Source organism: Micropterus dolomieu, linkage group LG04, assembly GCF_021292245.1.
Source record: "Micropterus dolomieu isolate WLL.071019.BEF.003 ecotype Adirondacks linkage group LG04, ASM2129224v1, whole genome shotgun sequence".
NCBI classification, from domain to species: Eukaryota; Metazoa; Chordata; class Actinopteri; order Centrarchiformes; family Centrarchidae; genus Micropterus; species Micropterus dolomieu.
Genome location: NC_060153.1, coordinates 19,257,530 through 19,279,550, shown reverse-complemented (window position 1 = coordinate 19,279,550; position 22,021 = coordinate 19,257,530). Strand labels below are relative to the sequence as shown.

General features: G+C 40.7%; 1 protein-coding gene across 4 annotated transcripts; it reads right to left on the bottom strand.

The window, feature by feature from the left end:
- Positions 1 to 847: 847 nt before the first annotated feature.
- On the bottom strand, positions 848 to 14,983 carry LOC123969131 (voltage-dependent calcium channel gamma-4 subunit-like). 4 transcript variants are annotated; one of them, XM_046046232.1, is made up of 4 exons: positions 14,761 to 14,983; positions 5,541 to 5,624; positions 4,196 to 4,336; positions 848 to 3,236 (listed from the first exon to the last, which is right to left on the bottom strand). In XM_046046232.1, exons 1-4 carry the CDS (start codon positions 14,981 to 14,983, stop codon positions 2,683 to 2,685), a joined length of 1,002 nt encoding a protein of 333 aa, XP_045902188.1. In that variant the 3' UTR covers positions 848 to 2,682. The 4 variants fall into 4 exon arrangements, with proteins under 4 accessions (XP_045902188.1, XP_045902190.1, XP_045902189.1 ...); XM_046046234.1 differs by lacking the exon at positions 14,761 to 14,983 and adding an exon at positions 7,991 to 8,045; XM_046046233.1 differs by lacking the exon at positions 14,761 to 14,983 and adding an exon at positions 6,243 to 6,442.
- Between the last annotated feature and the right edge of the window lie 7,038 nt (positions 14,984 to 22,021).

Below are 22,021 nucleotides of genomic sequence, written 5' to 3'. Positions count from 1 at the left end.
AGTCAATATTTTGACATATTATCTTTATACAGAATAGTAATATGGATCGCGTTAACAAGAGTGTGGCAAGCCATAAAGTTACAGCTAAAGTATTCTGCAATAGATGTTGGCAAATGGTCGGCTTTAGCTGGCAAGCTAACATTATCTAACTTGAGCCAAATAACACTATATCAAAATATATTTCACATACTTTGAAGTAATGTTGGTTTACCTGTCCAATAGGTGAAAGCCCAAAATTTATCTGAATCTCATTTGGCCTGAAGGGCTTCAGCGCATACGTTTTTTTAATTTTTATTTTTTTATCCTTATGTGGAGTTTGTTTCAGAGTCTGTGTTGCGCTTTGAGCCAGTCAATTTTTGATGTTACCAGACTCCATTTCATTTGCTTTGGTGTTGTTGCTGTGTGTACAGTTCAGAATCATTAGGCAAGAGGGAGCATGCATGAACGTCACGGCCTACGTAAGCCAATCGAGTTTGGGGAAATCCAACCTGATTTGTTCACACTGGAAGCAGCATAGAGGCTGTTACAGCCAACAGAGAAAGAACCAGGAAATAGTTCATTTTTATGTGAGTTTACAACTGATTCATAGATAGGCAAAAAAAAGTGATTCATTTCATTTAAAAAGTACACATAGCCTCTTTAAATTAAAATCACTGAAACCCCCCAAAAATGTTATCTCATATATATGTATCAGATCTTGAAAAACAAAATCCAGTTTAAATTGATAGTGTGACCTTCGTAACAACACATTTTCCACGACTTGCATTTCTAAAACCCAATTAATTAATACGAAATCCTTCATAGAGTTCATAAAAAAACTCACATAGGAGAGCACGTGACCCTACGATCCACATGTAATAGATGTTTATTTGGATGCCTTCTGGCTCTGTACATTGCTTCAATCATTCTGCTCCGAGGTCATGGGCTAACTATCCCAGGCACTTCATAACATAGTTACTTTAAAAGCATTAACTGTGGCTAAGAATATCATGTAGGACAAAATGAAACCATTCCAAGACACATCCATTCAGTACCTTGGGAGTTGATTCCTCAACAACCCTGATCAGAAGCTTTGAACTCAACATATGTGTTATACCTGCAAATCCATCTCAATAACACAATGTGCTTATTGCTTTTAAAATGGTTGCCATCTACCCTTTCCCCCCTTGTCCCTTTTTTGTTTTGTATTGTAATTGTGTTGTAATGTGACTGAATACTTTTCTGTTTTCTGTTTATATTGTTCATTGTACTGTATTGTTATTGTGTCTTTTTTTCAGGGATTTGCTTTAACCACTGGACCAATAGAATCACTGGATTTGCATACAATTGTAGTAATTTTTCAATATCCTCCATCATGCGATAGTGCGGTTATCTAATTCAGAAAGTAACAAATGATGACACAACATTGTTTCTTATTGTCAATCCCTTGAAAATTACAATTTTTCAAAACAATTCTCAGAAATACTTTACATATGAGTTCTGCATCAGCTACCAGAGATTTTTTTTTGTGCCATGATCAACAAATCTGTACCAGACAAAAACCCTCTTTACACACAAAGGCAGTAAATGCACAAACAAGAGTCATGTTAATTAATAGCAACACATACAGAGTGATCTCACCTCTGTTTTTACACACCAACTGTCACAGTCTGTTTGGCTTAGGTAAGGAAAACCAAACACAACTTAAACTTGTTGTTCTTTCTCATGCTGTACATCTCTAAAAGTAAATGCATTTGTTCCACACATCGTCCCTGAGCGAACAGACAGCAAACCAGAAATACAGTACAAATAATGTTTACACTGATACATCTCACAGCATACTGGAATGTAGTGACATTATCGCTATATAATAAGGATTATTATTATTATTATTATATATCTACAGAAATCCATATTCATAGTATTAATGTGTCCCAGTGTGGCAGTGTTTCAGAGCTGTGATGCACATTTCACATACTGTAACATATATTTATCACATGACTCACATACAAGTTTGAGAGAGGTTATTGAGAGACAGTAAAAGTATTTAAATGGCAGTTGAGAAAGCTTAAGACCAGCAAAGGTGTACAGATTAAGTTAGCACCAGTTGTGTTAAGTTACAAATAACATATAATATTATAATACTCAATCATTAAATCACTCAATTTTAGACAAACATCTGTTTTTTTCCTCAGAATAAAAGAAATACCTTCATTATCCAGCTATTTTAGAAGAAAAATATCATTACCTGAAGGTCAATATTCAGAGTCTTTATAATATTGAGCAAGTCTATAAAAGGTTAATTATTTTATCAGGCAAAGTCTTAAGTGACCATCCTTTAAAAAATAACTGAACAAGAACAACAATTTTCAGTCTTTCTGTAAGAGAAGTGTGTATGCGGTTATCCCATTTTAGAATTAAACCTCTCAAATATTGCTACAAAATGTCTGCATCCCCTTTAAAAAAAGGATTCATATCATAAAAAGTTGTTCTGATATCACTTTTCCTCCTTTCTCCAAATTAAACACAGATTGGCACTTTTCTGTCACAGAGGGACGCAAGGAAAACAATTTTGAGCTCTGACCTTTCAACATCGCTGCTGCCTGAACAGCCCTGGGGAGGAATTGTCCTTTCTCATCAACTGTACAATGTGTAAGGTTTTCCATCAAGCTTATTGTTTTACACAGCAATACACTCCTGATCTCATACAGGCGTGGTCCTCCTGTTGACGCCATCTTTCAGATCTTTCTGGAAGCAGTTGTGGACTTGTAAAAACTCAGAGTCCCTCTCTGGGCTGTAGTGCCTTGCAGTCCCACTTGCACCCTTCAAAGGGTCCCTACTGAGAGCGTACAGGGATATATCCCCCATTGGCAAACCCATCCCCAACCCTCCTCCGCCACTTCCTCTACCGATCTTCATCCCCACTGGGGAGGGCTCACGGGACGGGTCAGTTGACCTCGAACTGGAGCGTGAGCGCCTTCGTCTGTAGCGGTAACTTGGGATGCGAGAGTATGGGGAAGAGGAGGAGGTGGTTTTGATGAAGTCGCGTTGGGCTCGGAAACGCGTCTCTTTATTTTTCTCAATATATATGTTGACTGCGAGAACACCCACCGATTCAGCCACGATGAAGGAAAGGGCGCCAAAGTAAAAGGACCAGCCGTAGTTGTAGAGATTCTTCTTGTCCTCGTCTTTCTTGTCACTGGGATCTCCGGCGTTGCTGGAGATATAGACGATGATGCCGATAATGTTGCTCAGGCCTGACGCGAGGAGAGAAGATCAACAGAGAAAGATGAAGAGAATTAAGAGGGGAGAAAAGAAAGAAAAACATATGGATGTACCAAATGTTTAACCATATAAGTGGATGATAAAATCACCACAAATGTCCCCACCACTTTTTGAAATGGCTGATTTTGTCCCCATCACTTTTTGAAAGCATTTGTTAAAAATGTTCTTAAAAATAGCTTGCACTAAGAAATCGAAACAAATGAAAATGCTTTGAGAGACATTTATTTGCATAATAATAAACATGTAAAGCAATTAAATGTGGAAGAAAGAAATGTGAATTGTCCCAAAAAGTAACTTAAGCTAAACGAAAACAAACCTAAATTGGAACAGAAAATGTCTCCAGAATGCAGGAAATTAAGTTTTTACGGCTCAGATTTTTCTGGGGGAAGACCGCCAGACCATTACCACCTTGTTCCTACTCTGAGCCCTTATGTCCCCACCACTTTTCAACACATGCTACGCCCATGCTACACCTACATTTTCATCACATACACCACCTGAGAAAATCATCTTTTCAAGTTAGGTCTATTCCTTATTGAGTAGAATTTTATTTTCTAAAATTAAAAAGAGGTATTATCATGAACCCCTGACTTGAATAGTCACATCTCTTTAGATTTTCACCTTCTGACATTCTTCTTTACATATTCACAAAGAATAATTTGTCACTTCCAATTAGAGAGAAAAAAAGGATTTGTGGGAAATGGAAGATGCGCACTTTATTTGTTGTGTTATGTGTTTTATTTGAATATATGAAAAGTTAGGTAACTTTAAAAGAAAGAGATGAAACTCAACACAGATACCAAAGGGAAATCATCTTGCATTGTGTCTGTCTTCTTCATCTGTCTGCTTATGTCCTTCTTCATTACTAAGTCTATTTCTTGTCACGCCAGTTTGTGTGTTTATCTGTTGTGCACTGTTAGTCTTGTCCTACCTGCAGCCACAAACAGGATGCCAGCACTGAGCAGGATGTTGTTCTTGTTGCTGTAGATGCGCCCAACCCCGACACACAGGCCACCCAACATCAGCAGAATGTTGCTGAGAATGGGAAACAGGCTTGATGCACGCACTATACCTGTTCATATAAGATAGAGATGGTGAAGCCTTCTTGTCAGTACCAATACAGTAATACATCACTTTTATTAAATATATAAGATAAAGGCTGAGCAGCATATGAATTGATATTGACAATAGTGCCAATAAAGTCGTAGTAGTAGAAATACAGCCATTGTTAATGTTAATACTGTAGTATTGTAGCAGTAATAATCTTGGAAGTATTCCTAGTAGAAGTAGAAGTGTATTCATTCATTCACATCGTTTGTTATATTTTACCATGCACCTATTGTAGTATTGTTATTCATCATTCACGAGGTTTATAAATCTGCAATAAAATGTTTGACCACATCAGGGCAGCACAACAAACTGTACAAACAACAATGACATATTAGCACCTTATAAAGTTGTTATGGTGAATGCATTGGCAAACAATTGCCTATTCACACATCCAGCAAATACTGACAACATTAGCATGAATATTGGAGTTGTGTTTCCGGTCACCTGGCAAAACCAACATCCAGCTCTGTTTTGGCAACCAAATCTGAAGAAATATCTGGAACTGCTATAATTTTGGCTGTCTGCTGATTGGCGCTGGACATGTAGTGGTTTTATCAGAGCTTTTTATTCTATAACAGCTGCTGAGGTTGATGAGAATTTTGTAAAACCAAAACAATGAGTGCAAAGATGCTAAAATTTTGATTGGAGCAACTTTTATTATATTGTATTAAAAATTCCCTGTGGAGTTTTTGGACCTCTAGTAGTGCTATGTATCTGTTTTTGTGCAGGATTTAATTTCAAAGAGCTTAGTGAAATTCATTGATATAGCCAACAGCAACAAGATGGGAACAGTTGCTTTAGGACAGAGCACACACAGGGCATCGAAAAAAATTACTAACTATTACTGGATTATAATAACCTACAAATACTAATAGTGTTTAGACAATTTTCAATGTAGCAGCACAGAGTGACATGTCTTCATTGAACTACCTTTATCAAATGAGATGTGCTCTTCTGTGGGCAAAGTCATCTTTGAAATCTGCACACAACACACTTCATCATCTCCATAGCTCCAATTACTGTCATGACATCAGGCTTTTATGGGGGAGGGATTGAGATGTCATGACACATTAAGTGCCCTTGTGAAACTCCATCACCACTCGATGGAAAAAGAAAGAGTATTAAGGGTTGAAGTGTTTGAAGATCAAGAGGTTGCAGTGACTTACGTAAGATGTACTCTGAGCTGTCTGTGTCGTAGTCGTTATCCTCTGGAAAATGATTGATCCGAAAACAGCTTCCTTTGTTGATACCTGTAAATAAGCACAGACTTTGAATGTGGCAGTAACAGCATGTGCAGGGACAAATGACAACAGTAAGAAAATAATGTCTTTCTTATGGAGCTGGACATAAGAATTAAGATGGAAAATATAGCTTAATGAATGTCCTTTCATCACTTCCCAGGAAACTCAACAAACGTAACCTATTGGCCTCAGGTGAAGATACCAACGATGGTCGTTCAGTCTTGGCCACAGGTAGTCTTAACGACTGTAACGACTGTCGTCACAGCAACAAGGAACACTAACGAACCAGCGGTATCGATGACCCGGGATAACGACCCCACTGAGGTTAAATAGCTGAGTTTCCCTGCCAGTCAGTCAGAACTGAAGAAGTCCTTTGGATGAGGGTCGAAACGTCTTCCAGTATCTTCAACCAAGTCCAGTTGCCCTTGATTTTAACCTTCGTTGGATAACAATGACCTGGATGACTGAGAATCTTCATAGACATAGCTTAATGAAGTTTCATAAACTAGATTCGGGAACTCATCCAATTTCCGCACACCAAGTACTTAAGCACACCTTTTCCGTTCACCTCCCCTTGACTCAGCTTTCTCATGAGCGTGACAAACAAACGAAATCATTTAACGTTACCTCCAACGACGGACTCAGAACTCGTTCTCAATCTTTCGGACAGCGACATGTTCGACGAGCACCTAACGTCAGATATACAGGAGTCTTCGCCTTCTCCCGAACAACTTCGTCTGAAATGTCGGCTGCATTCAACTACTCATATTCCCCGGCGAACTCAGCCTACGATCTCCGACAATTCGAATATTGTCGGCCTTCGCCTGCCAGCAGCTCCAGGGGGAGATCCCGGCTTCGGCGCCCCGAGCACACAGCCTCGACAATCGTCCGGCTCCAACAAGAACTCAACCGGAGAAACATCTCTTTCCACTCCGACAACAAAGCAAAACTTTTTCTACAGTACAAGGGGTGATTATCACATTTCCCTCACTTGCGTCTTTTTCTTGCGTCTTATTCCCGCCCACCGGGGATGCATGGAGAGATGCAAGGAAACCAAGCCAGGAGAGAAGGAACGAGGAAATATGTTTTTAGAGACATGAGACGTCCTTTCCTCCGAAGCGCCACATGAAGCGACGTGTCTGATGACGGCGGCAGCTGATCACAGCTGGATCAGCTGTCAGTCGGTTCTAACAGCCGTAGAGACTTTTGATGGAGTCTGTGTCTGCACACATGTCCACTGTTCTAATACTAATAAGGTCTCAGTCATCAATGCAGAGCAGCATGATTCTCTCTGTAGCTGTTACCTGTTTAACACCTGCACATGAATAATTATAGGTTACTGTAGGCCTATGTCCTGCTCAAAGGCACGTGGATCATTTCTACTGCGTAGGCTATATTATCTGCATTTGTATTTATTGATTCTGATTGTAAATTCGTTACTGAATAACCCAGAATTTTATCATGTTTTCATATTGGCTCTATGTTTAAGGGAAATTGAAATGATCGACGCTCAGTTTTAGGCTTTCACTTTATTTCCTAACACCTAGTCTACTGCATGCATTTAATTTATGCAAGTCACTTCACTCATCACCGATGGATCACTGCGTTCCATTATACCAATCCGACGCTTTTTTTTGAGCGCAGCAGCTTTCATTCATTCTTTCATCAGCTGAGTTTACTCGCGGGGCCGCTGGCTGCTTTCATCAGATGCAGAGGGTGAGATCGGCTGGATGAGCGGATTCATTTTCCTTTGCTTGCTTCATTAGAGACTGTGGTGCAGTTTAGTGACTTGTCCGACTCCTAACTTGTTTACTATGTTTTATTGTCGTCAATTGGACTAAACAGGAATGACCAGCCTCACATGCGACTGAATAGAAGACGATACATTCTTGCTGACAGACTCTCTGACTTTATTGTCTCTCCATAATAAAAGTTGATGGGAGACATAAAAGAAAAATAAAATCATTGTGTGGGGATTTTGTTGGTCAGACCTACAATGAACTCAGATTTTAACTAGACAGTGAATCATAAAACAAATCAAATATAGCCTAACACTTTGCAGTGATACACTCGAGTTTAATGTTATCTGTGGTGATGCATCAGATCAGTCCGATCAGCTGCAGCGTCCAATCAATATAACGGCTACCCAGTAAGGGGCGTGTCGGTCCGTAAAAGACTTCCGCGAAGGATGCACTGGTGTATCCTCGCTCATAGCTCCTCAGAGATTGATCCTCGGTCCTCGGTCCTCGTTCCTCGCTCCTGGGAGCGCAAATGAGAGCTTTGGGACTGCCTGCAAGATGGCGGAGCGGAACAACTTCCTGTTCAAGCGAGGAGCGAGGAGCGAGGAAACGACAAATTAGATACTTGAGAAGCACCTGTCAGTTCCAAATCCGCAGCAAGATCCGTTCTGCACATGCGCAAAAGTGGTTCTGTCAGTCAAAGAAGGTTACCGCAAATCTGCCTATTCAAAATGATCCAACTGTAGCAATACAAAGCTGTAGGGTTAGCCGGTCGACATGCATACAATCGGATTCGCACACAACTCTCCAACAGCACTTCCGGGTCACCAGCGCTACTTCCGGGGAAACGCCAACGACTCCGCGGCGCATCCCCCAGCTAAAGATGCAGAATACAACCACACATCAGCCCTCACACAGGGCCAGGTCGTATCGAACCTAGCTGCACCCCAACCTCTTTCTCATTCGTTTCCTACGTCTCAAACAGCACTATCAACCTGCATCCTTCCATCCCCGCATCCTTTCTTCTTCCGTTGTTCCTACTTTCCCTATCCCATCTCCTCTTTCCCCATCAGTCCTTCCTGCCTCAATACCAGCTACCGCAGAAACCCAGAACGCACCCACACAGGTGACCCACGACTCCGCCATTGGCCAGACCTTTCCTCCTGTCTATCCTTTTCCCCCTCCCTTCCCACTCTCCTCTTCTAACGTATCCCTTTTCTCCACAGCCCCACCCACTGCCGCGCCGGCTGGTTCTTTCCACTTTTCCACCCCCGTCTAATCATTTCACTTTAGCCACAACAACACTTCTGGAGCGCCCCAGGGGCCCAGCCAGACCAACCCCCAGTGTCACCCTCTCCACGCAGAAGATTCTCGCCGGTAACCACATCGAACTCGCGTCACCGATTATCCATCCTCACATAACCCGCTTACTCCAAGGGAACTGCAAACCATTCTCAGCCCTATATCAAATTCAAGCAACCACTTCCCACCAGATCCAAAGAACTAACACCAGCAGAATTTCGCTCCCGTTTTTCTTGGTACCCCGACAACATAAGTTCAGTCTTCCCCGACCGCAGGTCAGAGCTAGATGTTTAGGCTACCTGTCCCTAATCTTAGACCTGGCCTTGCGGTTCGGCAGCACTAGTCAAGCTTATTCCAATCCAATCCATCCATCCATCCATCCCATCCATCGTCAACCGCTTATCCTGCGTACAGGGTCGCGGGGGGGCTGGAGCCAATCCCAGCTGACATTGGGCGAGGTACACCCTGAACAGGTCGCCAGTCCATCGCAGGGCCACACATAGACGAACAACCACTCACGCTCACACTCACACCTAAGGACAATTTAGGGTAACCAATCAACCTAGCCTGCATGTCTTTGGATGGTGGGAGGAAGCCGGAGCACCCGGAGAGAACCCCAATCCAATCCAATCCAATCCAGTCTACTTTATTTATATAGCACAATTTAAAAAACAACAAGGTTACCAAAGTGCTTTATAGAGATGAAATAAAATATGCTCATGATAAATAAAAACAAAACAAAACATATAACACCACTTATTGTCGCGTCTTTGCAGCATGACACTCCTTGAACTGCAACCTTTGCGGTGTGCCATCAGATCCTGTCTCAGCATGCACCATCGTAGTCTCTCTGCCTCCCGCCCCAGCTCCACACTTCCAAACCCAACCGTTTCCCGCAGACAGCCTCTCATAGCTCCCCCACCATCAATCACTCCCCAACTAGTAGGGATGGGCATTGCTACTCTGTACCAGCCCGGCATCGAGTAGAATTGAAACATCTTCAGCCAATACAGTACTTCAGTCGATACGTACGCCTACTTTCATAACTAGATCACAAAAAATAAATAAATAAATAAAATGAATATATATTTTAAATAATGGTTTGCTTGCAGCCAAACACACAAGCAACACACTGAAAGAAAGAGAAGAGCACGCCTTTTTCTCCTCATGTGCCTGCACCATAAACTGTAAAATGAAGGCCTGCACGCGCCGAGTACATGCGTGATTTTAGCAACCGCACACCTTCGGCTGCAGTATCAGGCATGTTTGTCTCCGTTGCAAGTTTTCCACCACAATCCCGGGTTTCCGTTGGTGTCATCTTCTGGTACCAACTAACACTTTGCCGTACATTTTTATGTGCTATTCCCGCACGTCCACCGACCCAGTCAATGGTCCAGACCAATAAACCATTTTAAATCTTCTATGTTCGTAGGCGTGGTCTTTGTTAGTGAAAATAAACTACGTGTCGACCGTCAACTGAATCACCATGCAACTTTCATGGTCCTGAGACAAACAATTTATAGAAAACTGGAGTATCTTTTTAGTAAAGAACATCTAAACTAGTGCTGAACTGTCTTAATTTCACCTCTAACCATGTCAGAAACCATTTGAGGACAGGCTGCTGTGGATCTGAGGTTTTTAAGTTCTCAAGCCCCCAGGCACCTTCTATTCTATAACACCCAATCTCTTCACTGAGAAAATCTTCCCTCCACTTTTAAGAGAATAAAACATTGGAGCATTATGAATATTGAAAGGTTAGACTTTGAATTAAAAGTCCGATGCCCGATTTTGCTCCGGCATCCTGTCATTTCTGCGTTTGTTATTTTGGAATTTGCTCTGGAGCTACTCTAGACACCCATAACACACCAATAAATTTATAACATATCTAGAAACATAACCTAGACTTAATGCAGATTTTAAATTAATTCATCAGGAAATCTAAAGTTTCAACAACTACAAACATAGTTCAAAGACATCTATTAAGTTTGAAATCATTCAGACTAAGCGTTGTACTTGAACTTACTGCCATACATCTGTTCAGCATATTTGCGTGATTTAAAGGTAAAGATTTAAAAGTTTTTCACCTCTAGTAGTGCTATAGCGCAATTTTGTTTTGAGCCTGTCCGCTTTTTGTTTGGATCTTATGGACACACACAAGCATGTGGGTTATGTGACACACATACCTGCTAAAGGTTTCAGAGTACACCACTGTTTGACAAATTGGCGCCAATAATGCGCCCAAAAAAACAAAGCAATGTGTCAGCTAAGGAAGAAGACTGCAAGCTAGCAAAACTGGATGTAAATTTGAAAAATCTGCAAAAATTTTTTTACAACAAAGGAAATGCATTCAACAAGTTTATCAGGCTTCGAGGAATCACACAATACTTTAACGCTGAATATGAACATAACTATTCCACAGGGTATCTTAAAAGCCAGTCTGTGGCTCACTGTTGACATTCTGCCTCACTTACTTATGTGTTGTTGCAAACACTGGTAAGTAGCTTCTCAGTTATGTATAGGAGGCATACACTGTTTGCTGTGGGTTTGGCCAGTGGTGAGCTGTGTTGTGGCTACCAAAATCAGTGTGAACATTAGCTGATTAGCTTTAATCACTGGCTTATTATTTCTATGCTTGAGTAGCTTTATGCATGCTGGTTAGCATAGCCTCTTGCTAAATGGCGTTGTGTTGTAGACAGCTCATTTAGATGAGTTACAAATTTTGTGGCGGAAATGTTTACTGAGCTTGTTTTCTTACACAGGGTACATGTCTCTTAATTAACATTGTGACATGATTTCATTCCAGCCATCAGCACACATTTTCAGTGTCACATTTGTCTGCTAAATTTGTTTTATGGTTCATGCCTGTGACTGCTGGGAAAGAGAATGAAAGAAAGAGATAAAGTGATGAAACATCCTTAACAGCCCAGACTCAGTCTATCTTCACAGACTCCACTCTCTCAACCTCACTCTTTCAGTCTCTTTCAACTCTCATCCTCTGTCTTTTTTATTTTTTTACAACACTCTTACCAATCTCATGTCTCGATTAGCCACTTCTCTTCCTCCCGTGTTCTAAAATGTTTTCCTCTTCAACCCTCTTTCAGCTTTGGGTTGTTTTGGAGCCACAATCACTGTGTAATATATTCATTATACTGGGTGTGTGAGTATATCTCGCATGTGTTTATTTATATTAACAGTCTTTCAGTGTAATTGGATGTTGTTTCCTGATTGTGTCATCCAAAAGGTCTAGGAAACAACAGTGACAGGTGCATGGTAGAATATAACAAAAAATAATCAAGAAAAAAACATTTCTTATGTTAGAAGTGACAATGTCAAAGTAAAATAATTGTATTACTAAACAATATACAAGGCCAGCGAGTTAATAATCAGAGAATTGCCAGTGAGAAAGATAGAGAGAGGAGAGAGAAAGAGAGTGATCTCAGTAGGGGAGGTATCTCCCCAGAGCCCATCTGTCTGAGAGACCGGAGCCCATCTTTTATTACTCAGCAAAGCTTCACCATGGCAACCTCCTCCCGGCAACCCAGAATCACATTTCTAGCTTCACTTCTCAGAGGACGCCTTTGACATCTTACTAATGCATTCACCAGGCTATCACACACACACACACACACACACACACACACACACACACACACACACACACACACACACACGCAGACACACTAACAAAGCCAGGAAACCAGAAAGCAGTCATAATCACACAGAAGCTCAAACCCTCACATTAAGAAAAAAAAACTTAATTAACAGGATTTGAAGTTGAACCAAATGTCTGTTTGAAACACGTCATGTCTTTTAGTGCCACTCCGGCAGCGATCAGGGGTGACTTGTTTAAGTGAGAGTTCCTGTTGTATTTCAGCATGACTGGTTTCAGAACAAGACTTCACTTTGCCTCCTTTTAAAGCTCATTTAACCATCATTGCTCACCTTCAGTTAACCTCCTCCTTGTTCCACAAGACACAACACTCATACAGACGTCTGTTTGGCACATAGAGACAACTGTAATTTCTTCTATGAGGTTAGCCAACATGTCCCGGGGCTTACCCATTATTTACGGATCTGATTTAACTTAATATAACTGGTTAGACTCTACTTTGTTCCTGGAAGAGATTATCAAATCGAATTGAATTTCACAACAGTGTGGCAATAGTGCTAATGTGATGTCTGTGTGAGAGAGAAAGAGAAAGAGAAGGTGTGTTACTTTTAGTTTCAGAAAGAGAAGACGGTGAAAGAGACAACTGATGTTTAAGAAGAGCGAAGCACACCATCTCACTTCTGCTGATGACACTCTCAAGGGTTTGAAGCGTGAGAGAGGGAACGTGTCTACAGGAAATCCATAAATAGTAATGCATTTTTACATATAAAGTCCCAGCAAGTAGTAGCAACGGTGCAGAGCAAAAGTGTATGATGGCAGACATCATCGGCGTATGACGTGTTGCCTCTTCACTTGTCCCCACCACCTACAACAATGTTAGATCTCTCTTTGTGTCTGAGAGATGCTGCATTCATGTCACGTGGAAACACAGGAGATGTAAGCTTCCTTCTTAAAAAGCAACCATGTCATAAATGAATTTAAACACTACATGGTTTGGGGACTAAAACATTTTTCTTTTGATTTACTGACTTCAGATATATTTGTCAAATAGTATTTTGTGATCAATAAGAAAATGGTGAATGTATGTCAAATGCCATTAAACCCATAATGATTTTCCTTATGGAGTACTATATTCTGTGATATAATTAGCTGTGATGTGACTTGCTCTATTAAAATGCAATATGCACAGTACACAACAAATTGCTGGATTTGTCCTCTGTGGTTGCAATTGCTATATCTGTTTAGCTGCAAAACATGTATGTGCATGCATAAACACCACCTGTAGGCAAGTTTGGAAAAGCTGATTAACAAATTCTGCAGAAATATCCAGTAGTGTTTACAAGAGAATACTTTACATGTCAGCTACTCATTTTTTCTTGCTCACAGTGTGTCATGATCTGAGTTTCTCTTGCAGATGTGAAGTTATTTAGTTGGATTGTTAGTTGAAAAGGAACAATGAGATTTCAGCACCAACAGCAGTGGACAGCGCCTCAACAACCAGGGCTGATGAGGAGGACGTACCTGGTGATTACTTGAATGGATTTACACGGATTTCACCGATTGATTTAATTGATTTGGCTTCTCTCCAATAAAGCAGTCGCGCGCAGTGGTGTGCAAACTTGTCCAAACAATGACGAGCTGCTCGACCACCACTGCAGGAAGCCCAGCCCAAAACCCCTCAGGCGTGTGTGTTGGGGAACATGGATGCGCAGCACAACAGCAGAGAAAATGTTGACAGGATTTCATAAAGGAAGTCAGATGTTCTTGCTGAAACGTTACTTCTTAGTCTGAAAAGTATTTCATCAGTCTGAGCAATTTATGGAAGTTGTTGCCAAGCAACCGTAGTGAGTTAATGAGAAAATTAAGACGAATGCTTAAATTATTACTGAGCAAGCGACATTTCCTGTAACAGCATGTCAAACATGAAAAAAAACCACTAGCTCTGGATCTATGCCATGCTCTGTCCACTGCGTCTTATTTTTCAGTGATAAACTAAATAATTTACAAGTGAAACTGACGCAAAGGTATAATTAGGCAAGCACAATCCCGCCTTTGCGCGCCACAAGCAGCAGTTTCCCTCCAAATTGTCTCTTACATTATCATGTCTAGGTAACTTTTTAAATGCTCTTTAACGCATTAAGTGTGATGAATTAATGATAATGAAGTTGGAGCTCTTGGGCGATTTCCATTTCAGTGCGATTTCAGTGCACAGTCACACCACACTAACTGGTAGGCTATTCGTTTCGAATGCCCGTTTACTTTCTTTGCGCAAATACGCAGCGCTACGGGTATTTTCATCTCAATTTCCCAACTGGAGCATTTGTTTAAAAGATGTAATGCCTATTTTATCAATCACACTGCGCATACTGTCACCTCCCCACCATAAAAAAAATGATCAGGTGTTGCTCAGATGCTCGCCTGTGCCCGTGAGCACTTGGCATGTAAACAAAAAGTTTGTGGAATAACGGTTATTAACTATTCGACTTTATTTTACCTTCGATACAGCAGATCCTCCACAGTCCGGAGTGCGTCAGGTCGCCCCTGACTTTCTTGGTTTGCATCTGGGTCTCGTCCGAGGTGGCATTGGTGGCGTTGCAGATGTACGCCCGTGAGTAAAGCCAGTAGTCGGTGCCTATGGCGATGGTCATTAGACTGAAGGCGGCGAAGGCCCCCACGACGGCAAGCAAAGTCTGAACCCCTCGTTCACACCATGCCATGGCGTCTCATAATTTGTTGATCCCCCACAGCAGCTTACGCACACGGCGAGGAGCGCATGGTGCCCATGATCCTGGTCAGAGGATGCGCTCGCGTCTCGCGGTTTTTCCTCTCATCAAGCCCGGTCTCGATCCTAAACTGCTCGATTAGTGCTCCTCTTCATCCTAAACTTCAATCCAAGTTCCCGAGTTTGACACGATTTTCGTTTAATTAATTTGAGTTGACTGGACATGCCTTCGATGCTGCTACAGGTGGACACTTAAAATATTACGGAAATACATTCCCTGAACAAGTACACTTTTACAATAAATTAAAAGGAAGTTCATAACATCTATATTGATCACACAAGGCCACGGTTTCTTTGCTGTTTACTATTCAATATCAAACTGCAAGGTTTAACAAAGGAGGCAGCGTCGTTGGTCCTGACCACACCTTCACGGCTGCAGCCAAGCCAATGGGAAACGGCGGCGTAAACAGCTGCCGGTGGAAGAAAACATTAGACCTTCTCTAACATGCACAATAACGTTAGATAGCGGGAGAACTAAGGACTTTCTGTGTGGAGAAAAATGCGTTCAGGGTTTGCAGTTTGTCTTTTACACAAAATTAAAAAATGATCAAGCAGGTCTGGTCTACTCACACACGCACAAAGACAAAACGCACACATGCAGAACACATACATGCGCATGCAGTTCATAAATTGGGCTTTAAATGTTTTCCAGAGCATCTAGAAATCAAGCAAAGGATAAAAACACCGCCACTGACAGCTGAGTGGAGATGAGAGCAATACGATTTGTGACTGAACTACTGTAGCAGCAACTTTAAAGAAGTTGAAAGCATCACCACTGATGAAATATTTCTTTAAATACATCCATCAAAATCACTTTGAAGATGGAGCAGTCTGATTTGCAAGATCGCCCAACTCGTAAAAATCTTCACCGCAACCAGAAACTCAGATTTCATGTTCCTAAATGAATGCAGGCATACAGTCAGTCAGGACCAAGCCTTGCGCTTAAAGCCCTAGGCTGTTTGCTGCCAGGAGTCTTTTTTTGTAGAGTGATCTTCTATTTCACACTGACACACAGAGAGAGGCAAACAGTGAGGGCCTGCAGGGTTTGGCTAGGGCTGCTGCTCTTTTGGACTGTGAGTCTCATCCTAAAATCCCGGGGTCTGAGTCACTTCCTGGTCCCTGCATGGAGAGCAGAGTCTGTGTCAGGGTCTGAATGTGTGTGTGGGAAAAAGGATAGAATAGTGAGGATTAGGAGACCAAGTGAAGAAATGAGAGAGAGGTGAAGAAAGGGATGTTAGGAATGGTGAAATGAGATTAAATGATAAGGAGGTAGGAGAAAAAAGGAGCATATAGGATACGGAAAACATTTTATATATTAAGACTAGTGACAAGTGACAAGATTGTATTTGTGCCACATTTTTGGCTGTGATGCAGCAGAGTGGTCTCAGTTTGTGGACTGAGCTGGAAAACGTCCACTGGACTCATCTTAACAAAGGGGTGAGAGTGGGGGAGTCACAGCAGGTGAGCAGACAGAGGCAGAGAGATGTGATGTTTTAGATTGAGTCAGCAAATAGGACATTTACTTTTGGAGAATATTTTACACACCCCCCTTAGCTCTCCGTTTTGTGTGTGCTCTGAAAGAAAATCCGGTCTTCCTACACAGCCCTTCATCTGTGAATGGAAAGCGTTGTGGATCTTCTCCACAACATTGTTCCAGCCAATCAGCAACAGGTGGCGGTAGTGCTCCTGCACAGGAGTGATGGGAGCAGCAGGGCAATGAGAGAGAGAGAGTTCTATACACTGGCACATTCAAACATGCTGGACTCCAAAATAGAAGAAGAATATGACCAGGCAAGGGCGAGATGGCATTTCAATGCTGGAAAAACTTCCAAGATTTGACATTTGAGGGGCAGAGCTTCTGAGGGAGCACTGTACAAGTGTATTTGTCTAGCAGTTGAGTTCAAACATTGATAATCCTATTGCAGAATCACTTTCTGTCCCTTGAACAACAAATCCTCAAAACATCAGTACAGTTTCTCAGCAGATTTTGCTTCATAATGACTGCTGTTTTTAGGTCATGAAATGCTCACGTTATGTTAGTATGGCATACATTAGTTTTCTCTTTTTAAGAGCATGGAGACAGCTCCAAACCTTTTATGAATCCAAATTTACTTCAAAATAAGCAAAAGAAAGGGGTCCAAGGAACAGGGCACCAAGATAGGTCCAGTGAAATACTTTGAGGCCCTACATGAGTCCAAAGCCTTTCTTCACATTGTTTAAAGTCCACTTGACCAGGACGTAGGGCTCTGCAGGAGAGACCCCCAGGGCATCAGAACCCCGACATTACAAACTACAAATACAAATTAGATGATTAACAATGTGGTGCACCCTGGTTTTCCAGCCATACTGTCCCACATCATCTCAGTGTGTCTGTGATACTTCCCTTCATATGCTCCACGTAGTTTGGCTTTCAAGAGCATTGGGCTATTTTTTGCTTCCTGACAAGATGTGTCTGAGTGCTGCTATTTCTCAGTAAAAGAAAATTACATGTTGGCTTTTCAGCTAGCCTGTGTAAAGTGGCTGTGGTAATGGGAGGACACAGGGGCCACTGATAATGAGCTTAATTCTCATCATATCCATGTTCCAAAGTTCTTTTCAACTTTACTTCTTCCTCTCGCCACTTTGCAGTTTCGCCATTGTCCCTTCTTAACTTGAGAGAGTGCTTTGGCGCAACTTACCATTTCACTCTGGTAATTGGTGTCTCCTCTGCCAGCTTCCTCTTTTCTCATGGTGTTTTCTTCTTCCATGCAGGTTTTGACCTGTACAAACAGCGACTCCTCTATGACCTTGCTGAACTTGCCTCACCAATGTGACAATGACAATGCGTTTATAGTGTTTCTTAATAGCTTTTTTGTGCTTGTTAACCACCACCACAGAGAAAGAGATAAATGCTGGTATACAGCATTAGTGAATGTGCCAGTGTGCCAGGGTTGTTAAGATAGGAAATTGGAGGCCCTAAGGATGTAATTGGTTATTTCTTTTGAAATGATTTTGTCAAAATTCAGTGTGATTTTGGCACAATTGTAGGGTGAAGGAGGATGTCTTTGGATCTTGTTAATTTTGAGAAGCAAATGAGAGAAAGAGGGACCAAGTAAGATACGGATGAAAGATCAACAGAGGCAAGATATGCAAAGGATTTATACCAGCTGTGATATGGTGGCAAATATTTGTCTCCAATTCAAAGAAAGAAAAAAGTTAGGCTTCAGGAGCAGAGCAGCAGTGAAAGTGATATGACTGCTCAATGCTCATGATGGCTGTAACCAGCAACAAATATTCCAGAGTATCCTTCTTTTCCTGAAATATGAACATGATTTGAGAGAATTTTAAAACACTGTTGTGCACCACAAATTGCTCAGTTTACATTTGATTTACCGGAGGATCACAGAGTAGTAATTATAAACATAAGACTGCTGGGAAGCTCCCATGTGTGAATGTCACACATTCACACTCATTATTGGCCTTTGCTAGATGAGCTAAATGATGACCAACATGACCACTTACATCCCCGTTCTCTTGCTTGTCTTGTAGGGTTGTTCAGGGATGAGATGAGACGATGATGCTGCCTGCTGCAGTCACCAGCGAGATGTACTGTGTGCAGACAGTGCCTGGAGCAGGAGAGAGAGTTAAAGAGCATATGAGATTGGGCTAAAAGAAAGCAAACACAAACTCAGCCCTTAGGCTGCCAGAGGCGTGCTATGCCTTGACAAGCTATAGTTTACACTAAGATATCTTTATCCTATTTATTACAGTAGTATTAAGGATACATAGACAACTATAAAAGAAGGTTCCAGCTTGTTCCAAAATAGATCTTACCATAATAACTTTGGCCATCCATGCTCATGTTTGAGTTTGAGTTTGAGTTTATTCACAATACCACTTCAAACATTACAAAAATACAATTAAGGGTATAGAGAATGGGTCTCCCAAAGAAGCTAAAGAAAGCTTATAGATGGGGGCCCATGATTTATGAAAAGGTAGTGTACACAGTTATCACTTGATAAATGCACGAAGAGCACACCAGGACATACATAACAAAACATATACATACAATCATACACATACATCCCAGTAATACATTAGAAAACAGTTTGATATTAGATGTAGGTTAATATGAGGTGATTTTTTAGTTGTCTTTTGAAGTTGGAGATAGAGGGCAACACCTTGACCCCCTACAGACAACACTCATACTGGCGCGCACATGTCGGCAACATTTTCCCAATATAAGTGGTTTGATTCTCGTTTCGTATGTGTGCTGGGGGCTGGAGATAGGAACAAGACTACTCAATCTAGAGTTCAGCCTATTTATAATTTGAAACATAAGGCAGGCATTATGATATTGATTTAGCTCAGCTAATCTCAATAACTCAAAGTGATAGAATAGAGGGCAGGTGGGGGAATTTATCTCTGACCAGGACAAAGCCCGTATGGCTTTTTTTTTGCAAAGATACAAGTTTTTTAAGATGACTTTTAAAGGTGTTGCACCATATCACATTACAGTAATTAAGATGTGGTTCAAAGAGAGTTTTGTACAACATGAGAAGGGCAGACAGAGGAAGAAAATGTCTGATCTTATAGAAAAAGCCAACATACTTTGATAGCATGCTTACAAGATGGTCAATATGACTGTAAAGTTAAGAGAGTCATCAATGAATCACCTGCCCATTAAATTTAATCAGGCAGTGAGCAGTGTAGTAAATTTTTTTTTGATCGATTTGAATAAAATGAAATTTGTTTTGCTGACGTTTAGTGACAGTTTATTACATTTATACCAGGAGTCAACTTTGGTTAGCTCTGAGTTGACTATATCTTGTAGAGTATGTGGGTTCCTGTGTGATGTAAATACATTTGTGTCATCAGCAAAGAGGATTTTATGAAATATTTTAGAAGAATTTATAAAGTCATTTATATACAGAATGAATAAGAGTGGCCCCAGAATGGAGCCCTGGAGGACCCCAAAAATTATGGTCTTACAAGTAGAGTTATGATAATCTGGGATCTGGGAACATACTACGACAAAGTCAGATGGGGTCAAGAAATGAACAGATAATCAGACAGGCTGTAAACAAGCCAAGAGTTAACTCAGATTATCTAAACACACTGTATTTGGAGGTAAAAACCAAAAAGACGAAAGAGGGTGAACCTGAAGTGATAATGATCCTATTTTGCTAACCTGGGGTTTACTTAAAACATATATGATTGTCTGATGCTCGTGTTCATTGCCCTTTTTTAACCTCTTGGAAACTGCCTCCTTTTTCCAGGAAAAACACCTAAAATAACATACCTAAAATGAATCAGGAATAACTCCTCAACCATTTGGCCCAAGTGCATAATTCTGGTCTCCTTTGAAAGGTCAGGAAGGAATATGAGGAATATAAAACCATTGTAAATTAGAAATGCAATAAAGAAAAATGATTTTTTCATCCTCGCCTGGTAAAAAAGCTATATTTGTAATGCAGTAAACCATCAAAACCTTCATCAAATGGATTATAATGCAACTGAATATCTTTTTATACACAATTGGAATGCAATTGTAACTGTAAATTTGATGAAAATAAACTAAAATACAACTGTTATCATGCAATTCTTTATATATATATACGTATATCAGGTGAATGTCCATATTTTGGCAATATGTACTGTTTAAATGTTGACTTTTATTGGGAGTTATCTTTAAAACACTATTTCTGTCCATACAATCGCGTTCCAAATAAATATTGATAATATTCCTCTGAACAAAAGCACTCCCATGCTTTACAGGCTTATGACTTGAGAACGGAAAAGAAAAAGGCGAGAGAAGGCAGACACAGCTTCCAGGTATTGCACAATAATCAAGATGGCGCCCGATGATATTTTTAGAAACAAATCAGCTGATTTTTGGACGGTTGTAATTGTATGTGTATATTGGCACATTTGTTGTTACTTTTATCCAGCTGTCTGTACTTTTGGTGATTAGAGTGACGTGATATAGCTGATCTCAGGGGAGATTAGCTTTGGTTTGAGAGGTTAGACATGAGGATACTGTCATGGGGCTACCACATGCCTTCATTTAAGCCAGCAGTAGTATTGGTCTTAGCATGCTAAGCTAACCTTAGGACGTTTAGCATTAGCATTACCTTTAGCATATGGGCTAGCATCAATGGACACATGGCTTGTCATTTCATGTCATTTTATTTCAGTTCATGTAAGTACAAGTCGGAAGAGTTGAAATCAGGGTTAGATAAATACAACACATACACAGTTCATTTCAAGTCATTTATTTTAGCTCATTGGATTTACCGAAGGTCATCCAAATGTTTGTATGTTTTATTCACCTGTTCTCATCCTCAAGCAGGGATCTGGGCCGAAGTGGCAAACAAGAAATGATGGAGTGTGGAGTCATTTATAGGGGGGAAGACCTGGAATGGTCCAAGTGTGAGCCAGTACAGAGGGGTGTACTGGAGTACCTTAAGTTGCTGTTTTGAGAAGCTTTGTTTAGCATGTAACATTTCATTTCTGGTTGTATAGTTGATATATTGTGTATTGATGTAGCCAAAAATGTTTTGGACTGTTGAGGTAACATAACGGTGTTTAATTGATTGTCAATTAACTTTGGTTTGTCTTGTAGGAGGGGCTTCTGGTATAAAGGAAGGAGGCAGCGGCTCCTCTTGGGAACAGCTTGATCAGTTTGAAATGATAATTTGAATAGTTTATACTTAGTTTCCTCATTGTTTGTTTTTGTTAATTTATGATATATTTTTGTAATAATTCACTTGCACAACTGCACTTTCCACGTATCTGGTGGAAAAAATAAATTGAAGCACCAGGTGAAGAACTCCATGTCCATGTCTCCTCCTTCCACCATGGGGTTAAACATTACAGATATGTTGTGATTAGAGATAATAATAATATAATAATAATCTTTATTTGTAGAGCACTTTTCAAAAACAAGTTACAAAGTGCTTTAACAAGTGTAAAGACAATAATACAAAAACAA